Raw genomic sequence first — 24,956 nt, 5'->3', positions numbered from 1 at the left:
CGAGAAATATTTGATGGCAGCACATACTTTTAAAAGTTGTGAAATGTACAAAGCCAGAAATGGAGGTAGTAAACATCTTGTTTGGCTGTGGTAGGTACATAGTGCACCTAGCATAGTTCCTGTGCATAGTTCCTCAGGTGCTGGATGTGAGGCGAGTTAGGGAATAAGAAGGCTAGGATTAGTTCCACTTTAGTGGTTGGAGGACGTACTGTATATTTATAGATGATTAAGTCATCTAGACCAGCAGACAGGCTCCTTAGCTGCTGGATGCTCACAAGGGATCTCTGGCTCATCAGATCAAACACAAGACCTGCTACTGATTTTCTACACATAGACTTGTACCATGTGTAGAGTTGTATCATTTAGCACATTGTTCTTGACTCACAGAAATGAATATGAATCACTCACTGGTCTTGATTAGCAGGTGATTAATGTGTATGATGCTTAGTGTGTGACGATTAATGTGTGACATATGACACTTTTCCGATCTTAAGCTGTCTGATATAATTGGACAGCGTGACTCAGGGTTGTGACCAGGCCAAAGTCACAGCATGAGAAAGACTTTAGTAGTCGTGAGAAAACCATATTAAGGTGAAGACATCTTTGCAGCCTCGGGCTAAAACACATCAACACTTTCACAGTGTTGTTCTTCTAGCTAAGAGATACTGTTATAAATGTAACAAGTAATCAATCTGTGCTTAAAGGTAGAGGATCATAAAATATCAGGTGTAAAACAGCAACTCTAGATCAAGGTAAATGCTAATGTTAATGTTTATTGGTATTATTGTGTTAATTACATTTTGTAGAACTGTTGCTGAATGAGAAACAGTCATCTGTATGAAGTAATCAGAGGATTGTGTGTTTGCAGTTTGGCTGCAGTTCATGGTTACTGTCATTAGCAATGAATAATAAAAGATACCAGACTTGACATTTCCTGGAGGTTCATAAGATCATGTTACATTCTTATGTTTTCATGCACAAATGAACTGCTTTTTAAACACATTCACACACCTTGTATATGGGTGTGAAAGAAGCTGTGGTTGAGGTTTGCTTTCTGCTTGTCATCTCACGTCTGAGACGATCCCTTCTAATTGTCTAGATCTTCTCAGATCATTACATATAGGCTAATATTAAGCAATGTTTCCCAACCTTTTTTGTCTTATGCGCCCCTCAAGAACACCTACATCAACACCAAACCAGAAATGTTAATTTTAACTCATATTATACTGGATTTCGTTTAGCATTATCCTTACTACTCTTAAAATGGCCAGGATTGCAATAATTCAAAATACTGCATGGGTGAATAACAGACTCATTAGCTTCAACAGACTCACAGACTTCCTCTTCAACTACTTCAGAATTTTGAATCTGTTTTATAACTGCATTTATGTTTTTATTGATTACATTGGCTTTAAATATGGGAAAGAACATTGCATTGCTATGCAAAAGCAAAGAGCACAGTTTAAGAAATCTACCTATGTCCAAACTCGTCTTTATACATACCACATATGTTCCACTACAAGTGTCATCCACACAAATTGATAAAATTTTGCAACTATAATTTTGTTTTCTTTCTTTACAAAGTAGCTGAATGTTTTAAGCTGTTAATTACTCAAACATCACAAGATGAATTGTTATTAATTTCTTCCAAAAAATCTTTCTAAGTACCCCCTGTAATCTGCTTAATTACCCCCATGAGGTGCGCATACCCCTGGTTGGGAATCATGGTACAGGGGTCTTCAACAGGGGACCCCCTAGGGAGACTGCAAGGGGTCCACCAATTGTTTGATCTTGAACAATTTTTTGTGAAAAAATAAAAATATGTTAAATAAATATACAGTTGTAAAACTTCAACCAAAGCTGAAGTTATGAATCTCAAGTTCAGCTAAGTGTTTCAGTGTCCCTCTCACATTAAAATGTAGTAAGTAAAATATGACTCTGTACATCTATAATGCTTATTTTAATGGATTTGCGATGTAAAAAGTATTGAAATACATTAATATGGCACTATTACATTCAATTTCATACAATATGTAACAGGGGGTCCCTGTTCTGTTTCTTTATAAAAAAAGAGGTCATTGGCCTAAAAATAGGCTAAGTAGCAAAACCAGCAATTCATTGTGCTGCTCTCCAAGTTCTGTTGTCAGTTTTCTGTTTTAGTTTCCTGAGATCATATGCCTCAAAGGGTCTGCTCTATTGATTCCCAACATTTCACATTATTATTTTCTTTTTTGCAATGTCAGGATTCTTTCAAAGGTAGGATGTGACCCTGAGCAGCTCTCTGTGTGTACATGTAGAGATAATGTGATTTCAGCTTTGTTTTGAACAACGTGAGCAGCGTGTTGTCTCCAACAGGACAACATCAGAGGTCCTCAAAGGATTGTTATCAATCCTCTTATAAAATGGAGCCGTCACAGGACTGCAGTGGTACACACAGTGCAGGGATAAGATGAACATTAGCCTAATAACACCATCACCCACCCATCGATTCACTCACTAAGTCAGACGGGCATCCACCGGCCACGCCAGCTGACAGATGTCCGTGCCTCAGTAGTTATCCAGTGTCGTGTGAACTGCTGTCTCTATGCTGGTCGCTCTCGTGAGTGGACTTAATTGGGCTGAACAAACTGAAGCTCAAGCAGCAGAAACTTTTCTACTCAGCACTGTTTTTTTTTTGTTTTTGTTTTTTTGCTGCTAGTCTGTTTGATACAATGATGCATAAAGTTCAGTGCACATTGTGAGTGCTTCTGATTTCCATTCTGTGAATTAGGCTTATGCTGAGTGAGCTTTCAGATAAAATCAACCAGAAAAATGTAATGCTAAGAGGTTGCTCTTTCATAGCTCAGGAGACTTAATGGAGATCTCAGTTATGCTTTGCTGAAGAATCAATTTTGTTGCAGATATTTCTCCTAAAATTCAAATTAATCAATTGTACAGTAAAACTTAAAAATAAAAGTAAAAGTATGGTGCTAAATTAATGTGGATAGCATAGCTCTGATAATTTTGTTCTGCGAGAATTTGATGTGAAATATTTGTGTTTATTTTGACATATCTGACTTTTGATGGCAGACTTTGGTATTTTGAGTATCTGCGCATAGTGTTATCCTATTCAGAAACTTCAGAGGAGAGATGTAAGATGCTTGGGGTCTTTTTCTTCGATAAACAATCTGAGAAGCAGGAAACCTTAGAAAATGTCTCAATTTGCTCTCATTTTAATCTCATTGCTAAGAAATGAAACAGTATATTAGAGAGATCTTTTGATTCCCTTTCGTGGAACTCGAGCTGCATATGATCGCTATGGGACACCGTCCGAGTGTCACATGGTCTGAAGCCCTTATACAATTACACCAAATTATTGGCTGATGGCCCCTAGGGAGCTACGTCAAATGCTCCATAAAGGCATTTGCTTTTGTGCCATAAAGTTAGATTTTCTGTCGCCCTTCCCCTGAGCGAAAGCATGAGTCTCATCGGACATGCTCAGGGGCCTAGCTCCGTGGCCATTTTCTGACGAACAATGCATGCGAGAGACCATGCGCATCGTGAGCCGTCGCCATTAAAAAACGCTGTATGAAAGAATTCGTCGTTGGATAGTAAGCAAACAAAATGGGCCCCTTTGTCTCTATTGTCTTTTTCTGTGTCATTCTGGGAGAATGCACATGAATAAGGCAATGGAGGAGTGGCCTCGGCCTTTCTCTCTCCCCTCCTCGTTCGAAGCACTGCTTGTGGCAGAGGGGATCATGCATGGACCTGTGAGCCCGGCCGCAGAACAAGGGGGCTGGAATAAGAAAATATGGCGAACCAATGCGCGGAGTGCTTCATCAGTGCAATTATTCTCTCTGGATTCTATCAGGAGATGCAAGGTATTTTAACATGTTTTTTTCTTTCGCCCATTTCGTGGATCACGCAGGCTTTCTGGAGAGAGAAGAGTTGCACACTGCTATCTCTCGATTTTTCGATGGTGGCATGTTGCTCTTTTCAGACAGCTGTTGGATCTACACACGATTGTTTTGCAGTCTGTCCATGTGCATCACATTAAGGAATACCTTTGAATTTCCCCCCCCATTTGGTCAAGGCGATGCTTTTGTTTTCGAGGGTGATAGACAGCAGACTTTGTGCCTCCTTCTATGAATCGAGGTTAGCAAACGCCCCCCCCCCCCACACTTGTATCGAGTGCTTGGGGTTCGTATCTGCGCCATTCAGAGAACCATACTTCTGACCATCCAAAGCCTGTTAAAGTATTTATTGAAGAAGTGGAGTTCACTACCGAGTAAAATTTGCTGTTCTTCATGCATCGAATGCTCAAAGTTGTGTCTGTCTCCTGCTGTGTAGTTGCTGTGTAATGAAGGTTGAGCCCCTATTCAGTTAATGAAATTGGACTGTATAAACGTACCCGTTTCTCCTCTGTTTGCCCTTCAGTAAGTATTGGGATGAGTTTGCCATTGTAGATGCCTCGAACGTCTGACAACCAGAATATGGTTCAGTTTCCCCCCGCAGCTTGCTCTGAGGAGCGAACATAAAAAAATGCTTCTCGAATTCAGCTTCTGTCTCCATGACCAAGGGTCTCGAGACATGCATGACAGAATTCGGTGTTCATCAAGCACAAGTGTACACAAAACACACAGTGAACGTAAGCACCACATGTTGTCCCCCATAAAGACTGTTGTGGCGAACCAGTTTTCTCAAAGAAACATTCCCTTCAATGTTTACACACTCTTCCCCATTCAAAATACTCGGGACAAGGCTTATTCTTTCAGTGTTTTTGCTGTAAATGCATTTCAGGGTACTCATCATGTATGCCTGAATACAATAAAGGCAGAAACATTATTAAATCTCGTTCAACCAGCCATGGTAGTGGAGGCGCAAAGGCCTCCCTCCGCTGTGCCGCTGGTTGTGGGGCAGTCACCAAAAATAAGTCAAGTGCACCATCTACATTTACATTTATGCATTTGGCAGGCGCTTTTATCCAAAGTGACTTACAGTGCACTTATTACAGGGACAATCCCTCTGGAGCAACCCTGACTTGAGTGCCTTGCTCAAGGACACAATGGTGATAGCTGTGGGAATTGAACCAGCAACCTTTTACCAGTTATGTGCTTTAGCCCACTATGCCACCACCACCACTCCCACACAAATCTAGTGGTTACATGTCACGCTACAGGCGAGGGCCATGCATTAATTCCTCTGTCTGCCTATCTAGCGGCTTGGCAGCAGTTGGGTACTTCAAACAACAGAGCATGGTTATGTCATTCAATTCAGTTGGGCTCCGCCAGTATTCAGTGTGGTTCTTCTGACAGACGTTTATGTTCGGGAAGCCCCGTTTTCGATTCTTAGAAAAAGATGCAATAGAGGAGATTCCCCCTTTTCAGAAAGAATGTGGCTTTTACAGCCATTATTTTCTTGTCCCAAAAAAAGATGGCAGCTTGCGTCCCATTCTGGATTTGAGATGTTTGAATTTCACCCAAATGAAATGTCAATTCAGAATGCTGACGCAGAAACAAATAATGTCACAAGTACAGCCAGGGGACTGGTTTGTGATAACAGATTTGAAGGACGCATATTTCCATATTCAGATTGTGCCAAAATTCAGATTCGCTTTTGGGGCAAAGCGAACCAATTTTGTGTCGTTCCATACAGACTTGCACTGGCACCACGCACTTTCTCAAAATACATGGATGCGGCTCTGACGCCCTTGAGGCTTCAAGACATCCGCGTTTTAAATTATCTCTCGACGATTGTTTGGAGTTAGCTCATTCAGAGACTTGGAGGAAATTTGTATGGTGGCAGGCTGGTCCTCTCCGCACGCATTTGTTTGATTTTATAATCTGGATGAGGGTTTGACTCCTGCTTCCCAGGTTCTCTCTGATGGAACTGGAGTAAATTCATAATTCCTTTTATTCAGAATTATGCAAGCATATTCACTTGTGCTATATGCTTGCCACATGGGCTTAGACAATTGGCAGCTACTGTTCGCATGGCGTGAATGTATTTCATTCCCAGAATGGATTCACAAGTATGGACAATTCTGCATTCTTCCTTCTCATTATTTCAATTTCCCATCTGAATCCAACTGTGCCTCACCTACATTTGCCTCTTGTCAGTCATCATAATCTCCAATAATCTCCACTGGCATGCTCTGAGCATGCTCACAGCAAACCTCTCTGGCTCACAAACAAGACTGACAAAAAAAAAAAAAATAAATTCATCTTTTTCCCAAATTCAGTGCATCAGCGAATTGTGCATTATGTTGGCACAGACAATGTTGAAAAATATGAGGTATGAATGAATGTGTGGAAAGGAGCACCTCCATTTAACAATTCTTGAAGAAAACTGACTCAACCAGGTCACATAACATTAATTCAATTAAATATTCCTATAATTTTGTTTTGAAAGAAGTTATTTCACACCTTGCTCATTGTCAAAGCGATTTATAGTTAGACTTTTAAGATATCTCTTTCTGCTACAAATTTTAAGGGCTTCTGGCGAGACTGTGGAGTTAATAAAATCACTTGGTAAGCACTGCTTTATTTTATGTGTTAAATTTCCTATTAAAAAAGTATTTTTGTGTAGATTTCCAGTAAAAATATATATAGTAAACATTTTTAGAACAACATATACATGATATACTGTTGTAATGAGGTTCAAGGAATGAGGAAGCGGGAGACGTCAAAATTCAACAAAAAGACTTTTAATTCAACAAAACACAACATAAAAGTGCTTTTCAGCATAACCAAAACATAAATGCGCGCACACACAAACACTGCTGCGTGCCTCGCTCTGGCGTCCCTGGCTGCTCCTTATCTCTCTCTCCCGCTGATTGGGGCAAATCAGTGCCAGGTGTGCTCCCTCACGGCCAGCCACGCCCTCCTCCTCGTCACAACTGTATATATGAGATCATATTTATCTTACCCCGTTGGCAAATATATATATTTTTTCTTGTTTAAGCATAAACCACACTTCATTTTTTTTAGATTTCTCTGAAAACAAGACTAAATATCTTGTCATTCTTGCTTCAGGGATGTTTAGATATTTTTACTGGGGAAAAAAAGACAAAAATACATAAGAAAATTATTTTTGTCAGTGCAAAATGTTTGGGCAGGACATATCAAAGGACTTGTCCAATATTACTGTAAATAGCCAATAGGCTTTAGTTACATCACAGCCATAAACTATGATTTGCTACTGTCCAGTTAGCTGCAGGTGGTATTAGGGGGAGAAACATTCTCATTCTGGAGAGCTTTTGAATGGACAAAATCTGTGTAGTGCAAGATGAATCATGAATACTTTTGGTCTGTTTAAAATGTCTAGCGGTACACAAAAATATAGATTGACTTAAAGCTAATAGACATGGACAACCCCCCCCCCCCACATTTTTATTTCATGGTGTCTAGGGCCACCATGCTAACTCCTGGGTCTCTCTCTCTCTTGGCAGACACGACACAGGAGCAGGGCTTGGATCTGGAGCCATCTGTCCGGATGGAGGAGGAGAAGGAGGTCATGGAGGAGAGGGAGATGGAGATAGAACATCCTCCACCATGCCTCAATGAACCTGACACACAAGGCATTATTAAGGGCAAAGATCTATTCGGATATGTCGGCATTGAGGCGGTGCTGGACCAGATGAGACGCAGAACCATGAAGGCTGCCTTTGAATTCAATATCATGGTTGTTGGTAAGTGGAACATTTTATCTGACTTAGATTGGACTTTTGAGCAGTTTTAGAACTTGCCTAGTTTGTACGTGAATAGAAGAATATAAAGCCCTTAAAACAATACAAAGCCCTCAAAGCAAATTCAGAACCTTACAACATTAAACTACTTTCATAACAGCTCAGTCTATATGGATTTACCCCTTGTTTCTTCTCTGCTTCAAGTGTGAACTTTAACTCAGGATTTTTTTTTTTTCATGAGCTTTGTGGCTTGTCTTCAGATAGGGGTGATTTGGCCAAGAGACAAAAATAGCACAGACTTGAGGTGTTAGGAAGGTGTCAAATCAGGTAAAAAGTCATTGTAAAATTCCCTATCGCTGAGCACCAAGAGCTCAGAATGGTTTTTAGAGTAGCTGAAACAGGCAGAAAGACAGTTGCCTGTGACAGGAAACGCTGGCAGGTGAAGGGGAAATGGTACCTTTAGCTGTTAATGGAAAAGTCTGAAGCTCAGCTCTTTTTAACAGTGAGTTCTGACACTAACTTCTAATTGGTTGAGCCATATTTGAAGTCATTGTAAAATGCAGATAAGCATACACTTGTGACCACAGACTCTATACTGAAGTGCCAAGTTGCTATATTGTTTGGTACCTAATGTTAGAATATTGAACTGTATTACTTGATGGAAGCATAGTTTATTCAGTTTATTATTCATGATAAAAAAGGAATAAGCTACTCAAAGCCATGTGTTTAAGTGATTTTACTACTTCCTATAACATGTGGTAAAAATGTAACATAGAGCTTCTTGTGGCTTATATCTTTAATTAATTATAGGTGATTTCTCTTTGTCAAGCAATAACTTTATTAAAAACAAACATTCATTACACATTGGTTCAAAAAAGGTTACAGTTGAGTATACCTATTAGGTCATACTGTATACCTGCAGATCATACATACTAATTTTTTTTTGTATGTCTTTGACTAAAGTTAATGAGAACAAAGAGGTTTTGTTAAACAAGGGAACTGTTTAAGTCTTCTAGTCAACTATTTTATGCCAGGCTACTTACTGAGACTGTACTCTGCCTGCTTAGCAGAGCTTGCTTGTATTAACTGGACATCTTCCCAATTCAAACTGACCACCTTATTCGAGCCTGGCCAATCAGAGAGCCAGAACCTCCCAAATCCCCCTTTGTTTCCAGAAAGAGTGAGGGTAAGCATGCAGGGAGGAGGCAAAGGAGGTGGGTGGGGGGGGGGGGGGGGTTGGGTGTATTAGGCCATAACTAATTAAATGGCAAGGGTTATTGTTGTGTTGTCTGTGGGCCGGGAGGCAGGGCCAGGCTGGAGCTGTATGTGGTTCAGTGTTTCCCAGCTGGTCCAGTCAAGGGGATTTATGATGGACTCAACATCACAAATTCAAGGCCATCCAACACTCCAGTGAGAGCTATTGTTATTTTTTGAACAGAACTGCCAGGTTTTACTCGCCCCCTTGCTTTTGCTTTCATTCCTCCTGGTGGCTCCTCTGCAGTGAAAGCAGAAAAGACATTTTGCCAAATCCTTCAAAGGTTGCAAGTCGTCCAGAGAAACAAAGTATTAGCCACTATTCCACAGCAGTGTCAGCCAGGGTTATATATATATATATATTAAATGCATTTTATTTATCTGTTTTTATTTTTATTTTCAATTTGTCTTTTAAATAATATTTTCCTTCATGACTATTACTTTTAGTTTATTATTAGTTTTCTTGATGTTTTTTATTTCTTTCAGTTGTATTTTTTTAGTAACATTTAGTTTTTGAGTAATTTTTATTTTTTATTTGAGGTTTAATTTTGATATCATTAAAATATTTTTATCACAATTAAATTTCTCAGGTCATTGCTATCTAGTGGCATTTCATACTTAGCAAATTTTAAAATTAAAATATATTTGTGGTAATTTTTATTTCAGTTCATATTTTTTATTTAGTTTCAGTTTTTTCAATGTTATTTTCAATGTACAATTTTATTTTTATTTCAGTTAGTTTCAGTTGATTTTTATTTCATAGTGCGCATGCATCGACTGTGTGCGAGACGGAATGGCACACAGAAAAACAAAGTATACCCCGGGCCTTTACAATCTTCACCTGTTCTCATTTTGGCCACTTGGACCACTTTTCACCCTCCATCCAGAGCAGCCTTTTCTGTAGGGAGCATATCAAAGGCATGTTAAAGTAGATAAGGGTAGTGATGAATTCTGCAGAGCATACACAGGCCTGGTCCACAGCTCACTCCCCCAGAATTTGGCTCTCTACCTCTGAACATTCGGCCTGCATGAGACTGTTCTCTGCCTCAGTGAACTGTGTTGGTTACAGCCTAGCTACTTTAGCAAGTATGGTGGTGCTCTCCACACCTGCTACTCTGGACATGCATCAAAGTTGAACTGCTCTCGCCCTTTCCTGGAAGAGACAGGTGTGGAAATGGAGGTAGTAAAATAGAGAGGAACACAGAGAGCTGTGTGACTCACTCTCTACACACTGTCACATTCCCTGTAAAACTTGCTGAAAAGACTACTTAAACCAGCCAAAGCTGGTTTGCTGGTCTTAACTGGTTTAAGCTGGCCTCTCAGTCTGGCCAAGCTGGTCTATGTGGTCTTTGAGCCTGGCCATCTGGTCTTCAGCTGGTCTAACTGGTATTTCAGCCTGGCCAAACTGTTTCAGTTGTTTCATCTGGTCTCCTAACATGGTCAGGCTGGTCTATTAATTGGGTGACCAGCTAAAAAAGCTGACAAGTTCCCCAAACCCCTGCTAAAACCAGCAAACCAGCTTAGCCTTGTTTGATTGTTGTTTGTTTTCCAGCAATGACCAGTGATGGATACTTTTAGTTTATCCCTTTTTTATTTAGCATTTGGTGGGGATGTTCAAATTCAAATGGACATGTTCTATTTTGCTATTGCCTTGGAAACACATAGAACATAAGGGCGTGTTTGGAAACATGTACTTGCAAGCGTATAATGGGTGAATAAGAAGTTGACAAGATACAGGAAGAAGAGGAATTGTGCAAAAACGAGATATACACAACAGGATGAGCAGTGAGAAAGTGAGTGAGGAATACAGCTGGACTGGAGGAAACTCTATGTTGTCTACATGTATGGCCTGGCCATATTTTCCTGCCTTGGGCTGCTCTTATCCAAGAATGTGGTTGAGGTAAATTACAAGCTGTTAAAACACAGCATTACTCAAATGCATGACACAAAACAAGCACCTGATTGTGCCTAGTCTGTATCCATTTAATCTTTCCTCAGTACAGAACAGGTATGGTATGTGTGACTAAACTAAAAGCTTCAAAAAGCCATGCATTACTCTCTGCTGGAAAAAAAAAACAAAACAAAAACAAAAACAACAACAACAACAAAAAAAAAATCTTAAACTAGCCTAAGCTGTATTGCTGGTCATATCTGGTCTCATCTGGTTTGGTCTGGCTAGTCTGGTTGGTTGGTTTAAGAGGGGTTTTGGGCGCTTGTCAGCTGGCCATACTGGAAGACTTGCTGGCTGACCATATAGACCAGCTAAAGACCAACCTGGCCTGGCTGATTGACCAGGTAGACCAGCTTAAATCAGCTAAGACCCGTTTAAACCAGCTGAAGACCAACCTGTCCAGGCTGGGAGACCAGGTAAACCAGCTTAAACCTGCTAAGACCAGCTTTGCCATGTTGAGAGACCAGCTAGACTAGCTTAAACAAGCAAAGACCAGCAAACCAGCTGAGCCAGGGCTCATCCATTGTCTCTACTGACAGTTGTTAAATCAAAGAGGTCCAGGAGGGCATACAGTGTGGGTGTGTGTGTGTGAGCACTTAGGTTGTTGGTTTGTCATAAATTTGATGTCAGTGTCTCCTGTGGTGAGAGACCAGGGCGTAAATCCATCAAAGCCTCTGCTGAGGTGGGCAATGATGGAGGAGCGAGATCTCCTCGACTCTGTCGTCTATCTTTGTCAAATTCTTTCATCCATTGATGGCTTCCTGAGGCAGGTGGGCCTCTTAACAGGTACAACTGGAGTTGTGAGAGTGTTTAGCACATTCCCAACCTCTACCCTGTGCACAGAGAACTGACCAGTGGCCCCCGAGGGGCCCCTCTGAGTAAGATCGAATACACACTGCCCATCATCAGCACTCAATACCAAGCGGCTCACATTGACACAGCACAACTCCTTTGTGGCAATGAAGGTAGCCCCATAGATTTACCCTTATTTGTATGAATTTAGATGGTCTTGATAAGGCTCCCACTCTGGTAATAGCTTCCTCTCTCTGATCAGATCTCCGTGAGGACTAGTGTGAAAGGCTCATCAAGTGGAAAAGCTCCCGACTGGCGTAGAGTTGTCAGTATGTTTGGACACCGACCAGATAAGACACTAAAGCACTTTGCCTTAGCTTGACCGTGTCCTATTACATCACTGATGATTTGCAGTATCGAGGGCTCCCTGCTGCATGTGGTCATGTGATTCTTTATGACCTCAATTTTATGTGTGCCATCTTATCTGTGTGCAGTAATAAAGTTTTATTTCCCCCGCTAATGCTAAGCAAAGGTCATCCAACAAATAAATATTTTCAGGGTCTGCTACATATGCAGTTAGTCGTACTTTACTGCAGTTTACAGACAAAAGTCATTAAATCTATTATCATTCTCATTGACAGGTCAGAGCGGTCTGGGGAAGTCGACGCTTGTAAACACACTCTTCAAGTCCAAGGTCAGTCGGAAGTCCTGCACTCCCAATTATGAAGAGAAGATCTCAAAGACTGTCCACCTGCAATCAGTCAGCCACAGTGAGACTTACCTACACACACACTCCATTATTCTATAGTTACTCTAGTGTCAGCTTCAAGTGGGTTGCACACCAGATTCGGCAGCATCCTAAATTTGAAACCATTGTTTTCTATGAAAGTAAGCACATCCATCGATGGTGCCCAGCTACGACTTTGGGGGCTGCTGAAAATTCTTTTGCACCACTCACAAAGTTTTCCAATAAATTTGACCCAAAAATGGCTTTTAAATGCAAACAAACATATCAAATAGCCTGTGTGGTTAACTTTTCCAGTCAGACTAGCTAGTTACCATTAGCTTACTAAATAAATAGTTACAATGTAACTTGTTCTTCAGAGACTTGTAAAATATTACTAGATTTACCTATGTGTTAAATTCATTGGTTACTGTTGATCTTGAATCAGATCAGGAGTTTCTTTGAATTTGAGCTTGTGCATACAGAACAACACATTCTATGTTCGATACCTGCGCTCTGTCCTACCTGTTACGCAATGGTTCTTGTACGGTGTGCGACCCCATCAGACGCCCTACCTATGGACCACCCATAGACCGTTCACTAACCATCTGATGCCTATATTGATCTAATCTCTAGATTTGTCAAAGTTTGCCAGATTAGTGCCATCAATTCATTGAAAGATACTCAGTTTGAAAGATACTCTGAGTTTTGTTTGCGAAAAACAAAGTTAACCAGATATCCTGAAGCAGACATTTTTTTGCTGTGACTTATGTCTGCATTTGTTACTTTTAGTCAGAAATTCTGATCAGTCTGCACTTATTGTCCCCTATTTTTTGGTATTTTTTGTAGAAACATTCATGGAGGCTGCCCATTGTTTGAATTTATGACACTGGTCTAGTGTCATGGTATAATACATTTTACATATGTAAACCTGTCTCTAAACGGCACGTAAAAAAAAAAAGAAAAAGAAAAAAAGAACTGTCTGTCAGACATTCTTCTCTTGTCTTAATGGCCATTCAGACCAAACAAAAAGCTACATGCAGCACGACCAATAGAACAGAACCCAGGTGCCTTGTTTTTAAACCTTGACACTGCGTCTTAAAACATGCTGCTTCTGCACGACATGCTGACATAACAGCAAGACGTGGCCCAATGGTCAGATACGTATGTCTAGCACATGTCTTCATAGAAAAACAATCAAAAAACTGCACAGACAGAAGCAAAAATGCATTCTGTGTGAATGGCTCCTAAGTAGGCAGTTCTTAGCCACAATAATCTATAATGTTTATCAGACCATATGCTGTTACTCAAAGGTCTTACTATGCAAGACTATAGCTACCCTGATTCTTGGATTTTCCTCATCACATCACACATCAATAAGTTTTGACGTATGTTACAAAGTGTGTTGGCCGGAGTGATTTTTTAAAAGGATGAAAGGATGGTAGGAGAGTGACATCTAGACAGGAGGAGCTGGAGGCAAAGCTTAATGTTTTGTAGTGTTTGAATTGGAACGTGGCTAGAGTGCATAGAACATGTGCTCTGAAAGGAAAGAGAAATTAAAAAGCCTGCAAGGGGGATGGATTAGTTTAGATCAATAACACATCTTCATCTCACACATTATGAGCTCTCTGTCAGAGAGAAAGAGAGAGGAAGAGTGCACACAGGGCCACATTTATCGCATGGGTCAGGAGATGACTTCTGTTCAAATGGAGGCCACCATTTATCCACGATGCCTGGCTTCAGTGAAGCAAGCTCAGCTGAGTGAATGAATTGGTTGATTGAGCAGTGTGCTGTCTCGGTCTCACACATTTCCTCTAGAGTACTCAATAGGGGCTTGATTTCTTGTGTTCAAAAAGGCAAATGTGTCCTTGTTTAGAATTGTTGAATTTGCTTTGATTTTGGCTTGTTTGATGATAAAGCTAGGCTTGTTTTGGAATATTTTACCATGATAACTTTGTTTTGTTGCTTTTGAGGTAAACTGTGGATTGTGGTAACCAACCCACACCTAAGAGAGCCACACTAGAGACTTCTGAATACAAAACCGCTGAACAGTTCAGACTAGAACATCTCATTGAATATTATTCTTTTGTTTGCTGAAATCACCAGCTTAGACCAGCATACATTTACATGCTGGTCCAGGCTGGTGTATGCTGGTTTGGTGCTGGTTTTCTGGTGGACCAGCATAACAATGATGTCCCCAACAAAACTTTGCTGGTAAAGGTGAACGTTTTAGGTAAGCTAGTTGGAAAAGAGCTCTTGCTAGTTACGTAACCTGGTTGGGACACCAACACACCACAACATAGCTGGGTCTTTTTTGTCACTGGTCCTATGTGTGTTGTATTTAGAAACAGCCTAGTAGGACAAGTAAAGCACAGTGCTCCCTTTTGCAAGGGTACAAAAGGTCTGTAGTCCTGCAATAAGAGAACTAAATAATAAATTGCATACGCTGTTGCACTGTAGTCTTATTACCCCTGCCACCTTCATCTGGGTCAAAAGTTTGTTGAGTTACCCATATTATCTGGTTTAACTACAAATCTGCAGCCTTAATGGAATGACCTACCAGTTGGCACCGCACATATAGAGAGGACATAATCTAATGACTCTGTCACAGGATGTTGCAAGATGCCGGAAAAGTGTGCCTTGTCTTGTAGTTTTAAGTGTCAGTCAATTGATGTGCAAAGGCCTTTGCTAGGCTAGGTCATTAGCATAGCGTGCAATGTTAATTGCCTTAGTGCCGTAGTGCCAGAAATGTATGAAGACTGGTGAACTTTACACTTCCATTCTGAATATGGGTGCAGAAATATCTAATTACAAGACCCTACTGAGAGCCAGCAGAGCCAAGGCCACTGCGTTAATTATAGCTACAGTCTTGCACAGGTGTTATAGCTACAAACGATAAACCTCTGGCCATGGATTTAGCTATTGCCTACTAGTCTTGAAATGAGTCATTTGATTTTGCTTATAGGTAAAGTTTGAGACCTAGATCTGCTTGTTGATCTCTCTTCCGTTTCTGACTTCCCCTTGACAGGTTTTTGAAATTAAGAGCAAATGTTGTAACGCATTAGCTTGGCTTCATCTCAACTTTCACTTCAGTTACCCAAAGGTCGATTTGTTAACCTGTTTTTAGACTAGAAACTGTTTTCTCATTTCCTGTAATTCTAGGGGATGGCTTTAAAAATTTTGCTTTGCAGTTGTTGTCGTCTTTTGTTATATTTCTTCAGTGTAGCTCATGACAAATCTCAGGAGCTTTTGGTAGTTTTCTGTGTGAGATCAAAACAAGTGTTTTTAGCCTTGAGATGTCAGTGAAAGTAGAATAAGGTTTCTAACCAGCTGAAGCAGACCTCTGCGGAGAGCATCTGTTGCATTTCTTTCCCACCACAATAACCAAACCTTATTTCTTAAAGACCACTCAAAATGTATAGCCCAATAGTTTACAGATGTTTGACATGTAGGTTGACAGAGAGCGTAGATGAGAATAAAAGACTGAGAGAAGCTGGGAGTGCTGTTTCTTAACAAAAGAAGATTGAAGATAAATCAGTTGGGCTTGTGACTTCCTGAGATATCCCTGTAGTTTAGGAGACACCCCTCACTGACTTCTCAGTGTAGCACAACGTAAACATTGCCGTGAATGAGTGTCCTGTTCCTCTGTGTTTTTTATGTTAGACTTCAGAAAGGCAAGTATGCAGAGCTTGACATAGTGCATAAATATTTACATTCTTTTTTATATATATATATATATATAGCATTAACCGTCATGTGAGAGTATAGTATGATCAATCACATTCTTTACATTAAATATACCATACGCTTTCTTGCTGTTTTTCTCATAAGGGTTTACAGGAAATAAATCTGAGAAACAATTAACATAAACCTGAAAGAAACTTAACTGAGAACTCCCTAAAGTTCCTTTAGCTATAAAAGAGCAACCACTGAGCAATACAATTTTCTAAGCAAAGATTTTAGACAATAATAAATTTAGAAACTTATGCTCAGATTTCTAATAAACGGGACCTTTTTGACTCCTAACAACATGCTTCTTCTTCATTAGGGATCATTCCAGTATTCATTAGTGTAAATATAACTTCTGCACATACTTTCAAACTGACAAAGACCCCACTGCTTGTGTTCCTGCTAAACTGCTAAATCGCCACTGCAGTCTCAAATTTTAGACACATCATCTAGCAGATGTCTTGCTGTCCCTTGGTTCCCCAGCAGTTCTGCAAAATGTGTGGCTCAGGCTTTCCAAATAGAGTTCAGGCCTTTGGAAAACAAAGAGTACCAAAGTCTCATGGTGCCTGACACCTCCGCACATTACAAAGCGGCCCAGTGGCCCTCATAACCCATGAAAAAGGCTGCCCTGCAGACTGACTGCCAGGGGAGATGGGTGTTACACAATCACCCGTTCTCTCAAAGACTTTACAGTGCAAAAAATGGAGTGAGGGCTGCTGAATGCTACTATTCAGTTCTGCGCTCTCTGTGTGGGAGAAAATAAGAGAAACTGAGCACTGCTTTGTTGCTGAGTCACACCAAGAGAAGCATATATGTTCCGTTTAGCTGATCATGAGGGGGATTTCAGTCATTGGGAGACCAATTTAAAAACTGCTATTCTCTTTTGCTAATGATCCACCATCATCTTTGACCATCATCATTAGTGATAAACTTGTATATAGCCATATGAATGAATAATGTTCAGTTTTATTTTGAGTAAATGTTGAGAAGAATATCAGTTCAGTTCTGCAATTTTGTGTACATCTTATTTGCTATCATTAAATTGTGTTATAAGGGTCACCGGGGCTAGTTGTCACACAAGAAAGTTGTCACAAGGGCCTCAGTAATGATAAGATTTGATAAGACAAGGTGTTGGTTTCAGACACCTACTGTACTTCAAAACCCTCTTAAATTACAATAATTTTAGTAAATTCTAATATCAAAAGCATACTAGCATATATTAAGTCAAGGATCAACTAGATTTTTACCAAAAATGTAAATGTGTCCTTTGGACAAATATATTTTTCATGCAAGTCAGGTCAAGGCATGTTGTCTCATTTTTATCGGGGCAGATTTTGCTGAAAAGTGTATAATAGGATGTTTATTGCAGGTGCAAATGTAAAAAGAGCTGTAGATTTAGTTTTGCTGCTGGTGGTAGTTAGGTGATAGGGGAACTACCCAATGTTCACTGGTTTAGTGACAAGTTGCATTGTGACAACTTACCCCATAGAGTGTGAAAACATGCCCCGCTATGGGTGTTCAATGAACTGCATTTTTATTTGCTTGCAATATTTGGAAATGTTTAAAGGCTTTTTTTGTGTCCTAGACTTCAAGGTGTGTGACTATGCAGGAATTTACTTTAAAAAATACAACAATTCCTGAGTGAGAAATATTAACTGGAGGAAAAGGTTTGACAGCTTGCCCCTATGTATTTAGCCTATATATTTATTAATATAGGCATTATAATAGCTATCCTCCACCCTGTTATCTATATACTGGTATTGGCCATTAAAACAACAACGATATCGTCATCATATAATCGACCGCTAATCATCACATACCGTAATAGCATTCTGAAAGCCATAAACTAGAGTGTTGACTGACAGTTTAATTTTTCCTCATTACAGCCTCATCAGATTTTCCTTGATTGCCTCATCCAGAAGGATTAGCCTGATGAGTTAACGACAAATGTCAATCACCAATGCCCATTCTGTGGTACAATAGGGGTCCCTGCTTGCACAGACAGCTTATTAGACTCTTCTTGCAGACTGACTTTACGTTGGACAGTGCATTCCTACAACAATATATCAGAGATAGAGATTCAATGAAAGGCTCAGGGACTTCAGTGTATGACTTTAAATGATTAGTTCGAAAGAATTGGGGTTGCTGGAAAAAGACAAAACCCTTAAACCCTCCTCAACTAATCTGCATTGACCTCTGCTACAGAAATACATTCCCCATGTGGAAAAGTTCTTGTCAATCTCTTTCTTACACTCTTTCTTCTCTCAATCTTGTCATCTTTTGTTGTTTGTTGTTAGTCATCGAGGAGAAAGGGGTGAAGATGAAGCTGACAGTGATTGACACACCTGGATTTGGAGACCAAATCAACAATGAGAACTGGTGAGAACAGTATTACTAACATTAAAACTATTTACATATAATCAGACCCAGACAAAAGGTGCATAAATAAAATTATAAATGTGATATTAAAGGGATAGTTCACCCTATAATGCAAATTCTCTCATCATTTCCTCACCCTCATGCCATCCCAGATGTGTATGACCTTCTTTATTCTGCAGAATGCAAATTAAGATTTTTAGAAGAATATTTCAGCTCTGTTGGTCCATACAATGCAAGTGAATGGTGATCAGAGCACAGAAGGTCCAAAAAAGACATAAAGGCAGCATAAAAGTAATCCATATGACTCCAGTGGTTAAATCAATGTCTTCTGAAGTGATATGATAGGAGTGGGTGAGAAACAGATCAATATTTAAGTCCTTTTTTACCATCAATCTCCACCTTTGACCAGCCCCAACCAGAATGTAGCTAAATGTGAAAGTGAAAGTCTCCACATTCTGGTGTGAAAGTGATAGTGTAGATTTACAGTAAAAAGGACTTAAATATTGATCTGTTTCTCACCCACACCTATCATATCACTTCAGAAGATATGGATTTAACCACTGGAGTCTTAAGGATTACTTTTATTAATTTTAATAAAAGGATTAATTGTATTCCTTTAATTAAATAATTAACATTAAGAAATAAATACAAAAATAGTTTTGCTACATTTACACCTCTCATCCACACTGAAATGGAGTTACCCTCTAACAAAAACTGACTTTCGAGAAAGCTCTCTGGTACTGCATACATTGGAAGACATTAGTAAATGGAGGAGTTTTTGACCAGATATGTGTATTAGTGTGAGACGACCATGTGAGATAAAAAGACAGAGAGTATTCTGGCCTTGGCATTGACGTCAAAGTAATAATTTATTTAATAACTAAAACGTTATGTAGCCTTAATGGTCTTCATGTCTTAACAAAACATTTCTATACCTACAGTAAATTGGAAGGTTTGCAGTGATTTTCTGGTACTTTCAACAAGATATCTTTGAGAAATCTTGTCTTTATTTTCAACTTTTCAACTAATAGTTACTTTTAGTTACATAAAAACAACTGCTTTGTTTGTTGGAAAGTATAAACATGTTTTAATTGTGATGTAAACCCTTCTCCATGTCTTTTTTCTTAGCTGGGAGCCCATTGTAAAATATGTTGATGAACAGTATGAGAAATACCTGAAGGAGGAGCTGAATATCAATAGGAAGAGAAGAATCCCTGACACTCGTGTTCACTGCTGCGTCTACTTCCTGCCAGCCACTGGACACTGGTGTGTGTTAACTTCCTGCGCGCATCACATGCTTCATAACTCGCCAGATGTGTTACAATGCTGCTTAATTCCAACGTGTTGTGGTTCTGTCATGTTAATGTTATATTGTACAAATGGCTTGATTCAAGAATCTCAGGAATCTGTAAAGATTTTGAACCAGTGACATCCTGGCTCAGCCTACAAAGCAAAACAGAAACAGCCCAGGCTCTGAAACTGTTTGTCTGTGTAGTAACAGACTTTATCAAACTAATATAAGGACCAACTGATTTTAAAAGTCAGATATTTAATGTTTGCATTTTATACAGAAAATGTTAAGGGTAATACAGGACTGAACGGCTTCTAGAAAGACACATAGTGCCTTTTATTGCTTTATGATTATTACATTTGAAAACATTGTGGCGGTTGTTCATAGCTGTTAACAAATACTGTGTGGTTCAAAAGTCTAAAACCAGTAGTGAAATTATATTATATTATTGTCACGGATCTTTCTGATCCACTTACCAATTTCACTCAACCCTCTCACTCTCCTGAGTACTGATCACCCATACCTGCCTCCAATCATTGCATCAATCAACCCCTCTATATAAACCTCACTCCCCTTCCATTCTGTGTCTGGTCTCAACTTCGTGTTCAGACTCACTTACCCGTATCTCCAGCGACAAACACAAACACAAACACGATTCCTCTCCAGCGACTCTTCTACTCCAAACGTTTCCTCTTCAGTGTCCATCTCCTCAACGCAAGCTTCGTTGTTGCACACCCACCACCTCAAGGAAAGTCACCATCTTTATCAGCAGTAGTCTTCATCACGTAAACTATATCCACTGCAACCCAGTACTGTCACGTCATCACTTACTTGCTGTCTTTGTTTGTGTTTCAAAAACCTGCTTGGGTTCAAACATCATCCTCGAGTCTGAGTATACGTTACAATTATATTATATTATATTTTCTTTATCAATTATATTATTAGCATAAAAATATGGGTAAAAAGTTCAATTAAACCATTCACAAATTTAAGAATTTCTTACTATTTGGTATATTCACTTTTTCCTTTAATGACAGTATGCCCTGGCATGGACTTAATGGCGTTAGCATTGTCAATGTCATGAATTTGCTTATATTTGATTAGTGACCAAGAAATTGTGTAGAATATTAAATATTTATTTTTTTATTTATAGTAATACTTTTCAATGTTCAAAATGGTTTTTTTTGTTTGTTTGTTTTTTCTTTCAGGATTACATCATAAAAAAATCCAAGATTTTTGATGTCTCAGAATTTTGGACTGTAAATTGCATGAATTTACAAAGACAGCATGCTACATGTAAATAAAAAGGTAAAACAAAGTAAAGTACTAGTAATAATCCATCTTGCTCTTCTGCAGGTTACGCCCCATAGATGTGGAGTTTATGAGGAGACTTGGGAAGATAGTGAGCATCGTCCCTGTAATCGCCAAAGCAGACACACTCACTCTAGAGGAACGGCTAGAGTTCAAACAGAGGGTGAGCTGTCCGTCATCAACACCTGCACACCACAACTTTACTCCAGCATATTATATGCACTCACAATCAGATCAGTCCTCTATATTGCCTGTCCACACATACATATTCAGTACTTGACATAATTGAGGTCATGAATATGGATGACCTGCTGCTGTAAATACTGGAATTGTTCAAAATTCACATTTTAGCTGTGAAATAAAATGGAACAGATTAAAAAGCTGCACTAAATGGAGCAAGGGAGAATTACACATACCATCTTAATCTCCAAAGGCCTCTTTGCTTGTGTGCTGCAAAAAAAATGTTTGTCTTGTTTTCCAATAAAAATATCTAAACATCCTTGTAACAAGGTAAATATATTTGCAAAGCTATACCTTAATAATATGTGCAATATTTGCATATCTTGAATTAAATTGATTTTTCTTACCCCATTGGCCATTTTTTTTTTTTACTTGCTTTAAGCATAAATTGGTAACATACAATAAGGTTGTATTCGTTAGCATTAGTTAGCTACAACAGTTAACATGAACTAACAATGAACAATATTTTTACTGCACTTGGTTGATGTTAATGTCAACATATACTAATCATTTTTTTAAATTAGACATTGTAAATGTTCGTGCTAGTTAATGCATTCTGAACTAACATGAACTAACAATGAACAATTTTATTTTCACAAATTAACACTGATTAATAAGTTCTGTAAAAATATATTGTATATTGTTAGTTAATTATACCTTAGGTATTTATTAATGTTAACAAATAGAACCTCATTGTAAAGTGTTACCCATAAAATTAACAAACTTCTGTAAGTAGTTTGTAAGGATTTTAAGAAAAAAAAAAATTACTTCAAGATATATTCTCTGAAAACAAGTCTTATTGTCTTATATATTCAAGATGGCGCCGCGGATGGCGGCCTCGGTGTGTAACTCTTCAGTTCTTTTGTTGTTTTTGTTTTTGTCCTGTGTTTAGTAATATTTTTCCAGTCAGTTTTACCAGGGACGAACTGCTGAACATTCGGCAGCATATACCAGACAAACTTTTCCCAGTTTTTGAATATTCGGACGTTTTGCTGGACATTTTAGTCAGAGGCGTGACTGTGTTTAAACGCGCTATGAGCAGGCGAGGGAGACGAGCTGATCAGGCTCCGTCGGCGCGGCTTTCGAACAGCGCTGCTGAGTATTCATCTAGCGAATCTCCGCTCTCTTCCTAACAAAACGAACGAACTACATCTCCTCACCCACACAAACAAGGACTTTTCAAACTCTGCTGCCTTATGCTTCAAACAGAAACCTGGCTGAGTGAAGCCATTCCGGACAGCGTGTTACATCTGCTGGGCTTTCAGCTGTTCAGAGCGGATCGCATCGCGGAGTTAACGGGGAAAACGAGAGGCGATGGAACATGCTTTTACATCAATGAAAGTTGGTGTACAGCTGTAGCAATGTTAAAGAGGATGTGCTGTCCTAATTTGGAAGCGCTCTTTATTAACTAAAATCCGTTCTACTTGCTGTGGGAATTTTCCTTGTTTATTCTGGTGAGTGTGTGTATATCGCGCCAAATGCGTGTGTGAACACAGTGCTGCAACAGCTGACTGATCAAATCACAGACACAGAACAACAATACCCGGACTCAGTTATTATTATTCTTGGGGATTTTAACAAAGAAAATCTCACACGTGAACTGCCCAAATACAAACAGCACATTACATGCCCCACCAGAGACAGGAACATACTGCATCATTGCTACACAACAATAAAGGATGCATATCGCTCTGTCCCTAGAGCAGCTTTGGGACTCTCTGATCACTGTCTTGTTCATCTTCCAACCTACAGGCAGAAATTAAAATCAACCAAGCCAGTAGTAAGGACTTTAAAGAGATGGACCAATGAAGCAGAGTGGGAACTACAAGCCTGCTTCGATTGCATGGATTGGAGTGTTTTTGAGGCTGCAAACACCAATCTGGACGAGCTCACAGATACTGTTACATCATATATCAGTTTCTGTGAGGATATGTGCATTCCTACTAGGACTTATTTAACAGTTTAACAAAGACAAACCATGGTTTACAGCAGAGCTCAGGCAGCTTCATTGGGCCAAAGAGGATGCTTACAGGGGTGGGGATAAAATCTTGTATAATCAAGCCAGGAACACACTGAACAAGGAAATCAGAGTGGCTAAAAGAAGATACTCTGAGAAGCTGAAAAACAAGTTTTCAGCTAATGACCCTGCATCAGTGTGGAGTGGCATGAAACAACTCACAAATTACTGGACTCCTACCCCCAACCCTGTGGTAGACCAACAACTGGCTAACGACCTGAATGTGTTCTACTGCAGATTTGAAAGGCCCAGTCTCACACCTCACACCCACTCTGACCTTCACTTCACACAAACACCAACACCTCCTGCAACCCCCCTCATCCCCCCTCTTGCTACTCAACCTGCACTTAAGATCTGTGAAGATGATGTGAGCCGGGTCTTTCGGAAACAAAAGACGATGTCGTCTCATCAGCGTGTCTTCAATCCTGTGCTAACCAGCTGGCCCCCATCTTCACACAGATCTTCAATAGATCACTGGAGCAGTGTGAATTCCCATGCTGCTTCAAACGCTCAATCATTATTCCTGTCCAAAGAAACCAAAAATCACAGGACTTAATGACTACAGACCTGTCGCCCTGATGTCTGTGGTCATGAAATCATTTGAGAGACTGGTGTTGGCCCACCTGAAGAACATCACTGAACCCTTTCTAGATCCCCTTCAATTCTCTTATCGAGCAAACAGGTCTGTGGATGATGCAGTCAACATGGGATTGCATCATATCCTGCAACATCTGGACAGACCAGGGACATATGCAAGGATCTTTTTTGTGGACTTCAGTTCGGCTTTCAACACCATCATCCCAGCTATACTCTAGAATAAATTACACCAACTCTCTGTTCCCATGTCTAGCTGTCAGTGGATTTCCAGCTTTCTGACGGACAGGCAGCAGCTTGTGTGTACAATCAGCACTGGTGCCCCCCAGGGATGTGCTCTCCCCACTACTCTTCTCACTCTACACCAATGACTGCATCGCTAAGGACCTCTCTGTCAAGCTCCTGAAGTTTGCAGATGACACCACTGTCATCGGCCTCATCCGAGATGACGATGAGTCTACATACAGAAGGGAGGTTGAACAGCTGGCTGTCTGGTGCAGTCAAAACAACCTTGAGCTGAACACGCTCAAAACGGTGGAAATGATTGTGGAATTTAGGAGGACCCCCCCAAACACTATCCCCCCTCACCATTCAAAACAGCACTGTGGCAGCAGTGGAGTCATTAAGGTTCCTGGGCACTACCATCTCAAAGGACCTGAAGTGGGAGACACACATTGACTCCATTGTGAAGTAGGCCCAGCAGAGGTTGTACTTCCTTCGCCAGCTGAGGAAGTTCAACCTGCCACAGGTGCTGTTGATACAGTTCTACTCAGCAGTCATTAAGTCTGTCCTCTGCACTTCAATTACTGTCTGGTTTGGTTCAGCTACGAAATCAGACATCAGAAGACTACAAAGGACAGTTCGGACTGCTGAGAGGATTATTGGTTAACACCTGCCCCCTATACACTGAACTATACATTTCCAGAGTGAGGAAAAAGGCTGGAAAAATCACTCTGGACCCCACTCACCCTGCCCACTACCTTTTTGAACTGTTGCCTTCTGGCCGAC

The 24,956-nt window shown here is 39.9% G+C and overlaps 1 protein-coding gene across 7 annotated transcripts in view; it reads left to right on the top strand.

Moving 5' to 3' along the window:
* septin12 (septin 12) overlaps positions 1–24,956 on the top strand; it is a 103,681-nt gene that overhangs the window by 70,926 nt on the left and 7,799 nt on the right. For 6 of the 7 annotated variants that reach the window (XM_051713841.1, XM_051713847.1, XM_051713849.1 and 3 more), the window contains 5 exons: positions 7,430–7,669; positions 12,305–12,433; positions 18,414–18,495; positions 19,624–19,761; positions 21,143–21,260. In XM_051713841.1, the coding sequence (XP_051569801.1) occupies positions 7,430–7,669; positions 12,305–12,433; positions 18,414–18,495; positions 19,624–19,761; positions 21,143–21,260 (707 nt within the window). The remainder of the gene's footprint in view (positions 1–7,429; positions 7,670–12,304; positions 12,434–18,413; positions 18,496–19,623; positions 19,762–21,142; positions 21,261–24,956) is intronic. The other variant, XM_051713842.1, reaches the window with a different exon arrangement.

Source organism: Myxocyprinus asiaticus, chromosome 13 (assembly GCF_019703515.2).
Source record: "Myxocyprinus asiaticus isolate MX2 ecotype Aquarium Trade chromosome 13, UBuf_Myxa_2, whole genome shotgun sequence".
NCBI classification, from domain to species: Eukaryota; Metazoa; Chordata; class Actinopteri; order Cypriniformes; family Catostomidae; genus Myxocyprinus; species Myxocyprinus asiaticus.
The sequence above is the reverse complement of the archived record's forward strand: the minus strand, read 5'-3'. Positions and strand labels throughout refer to the sequence as shown.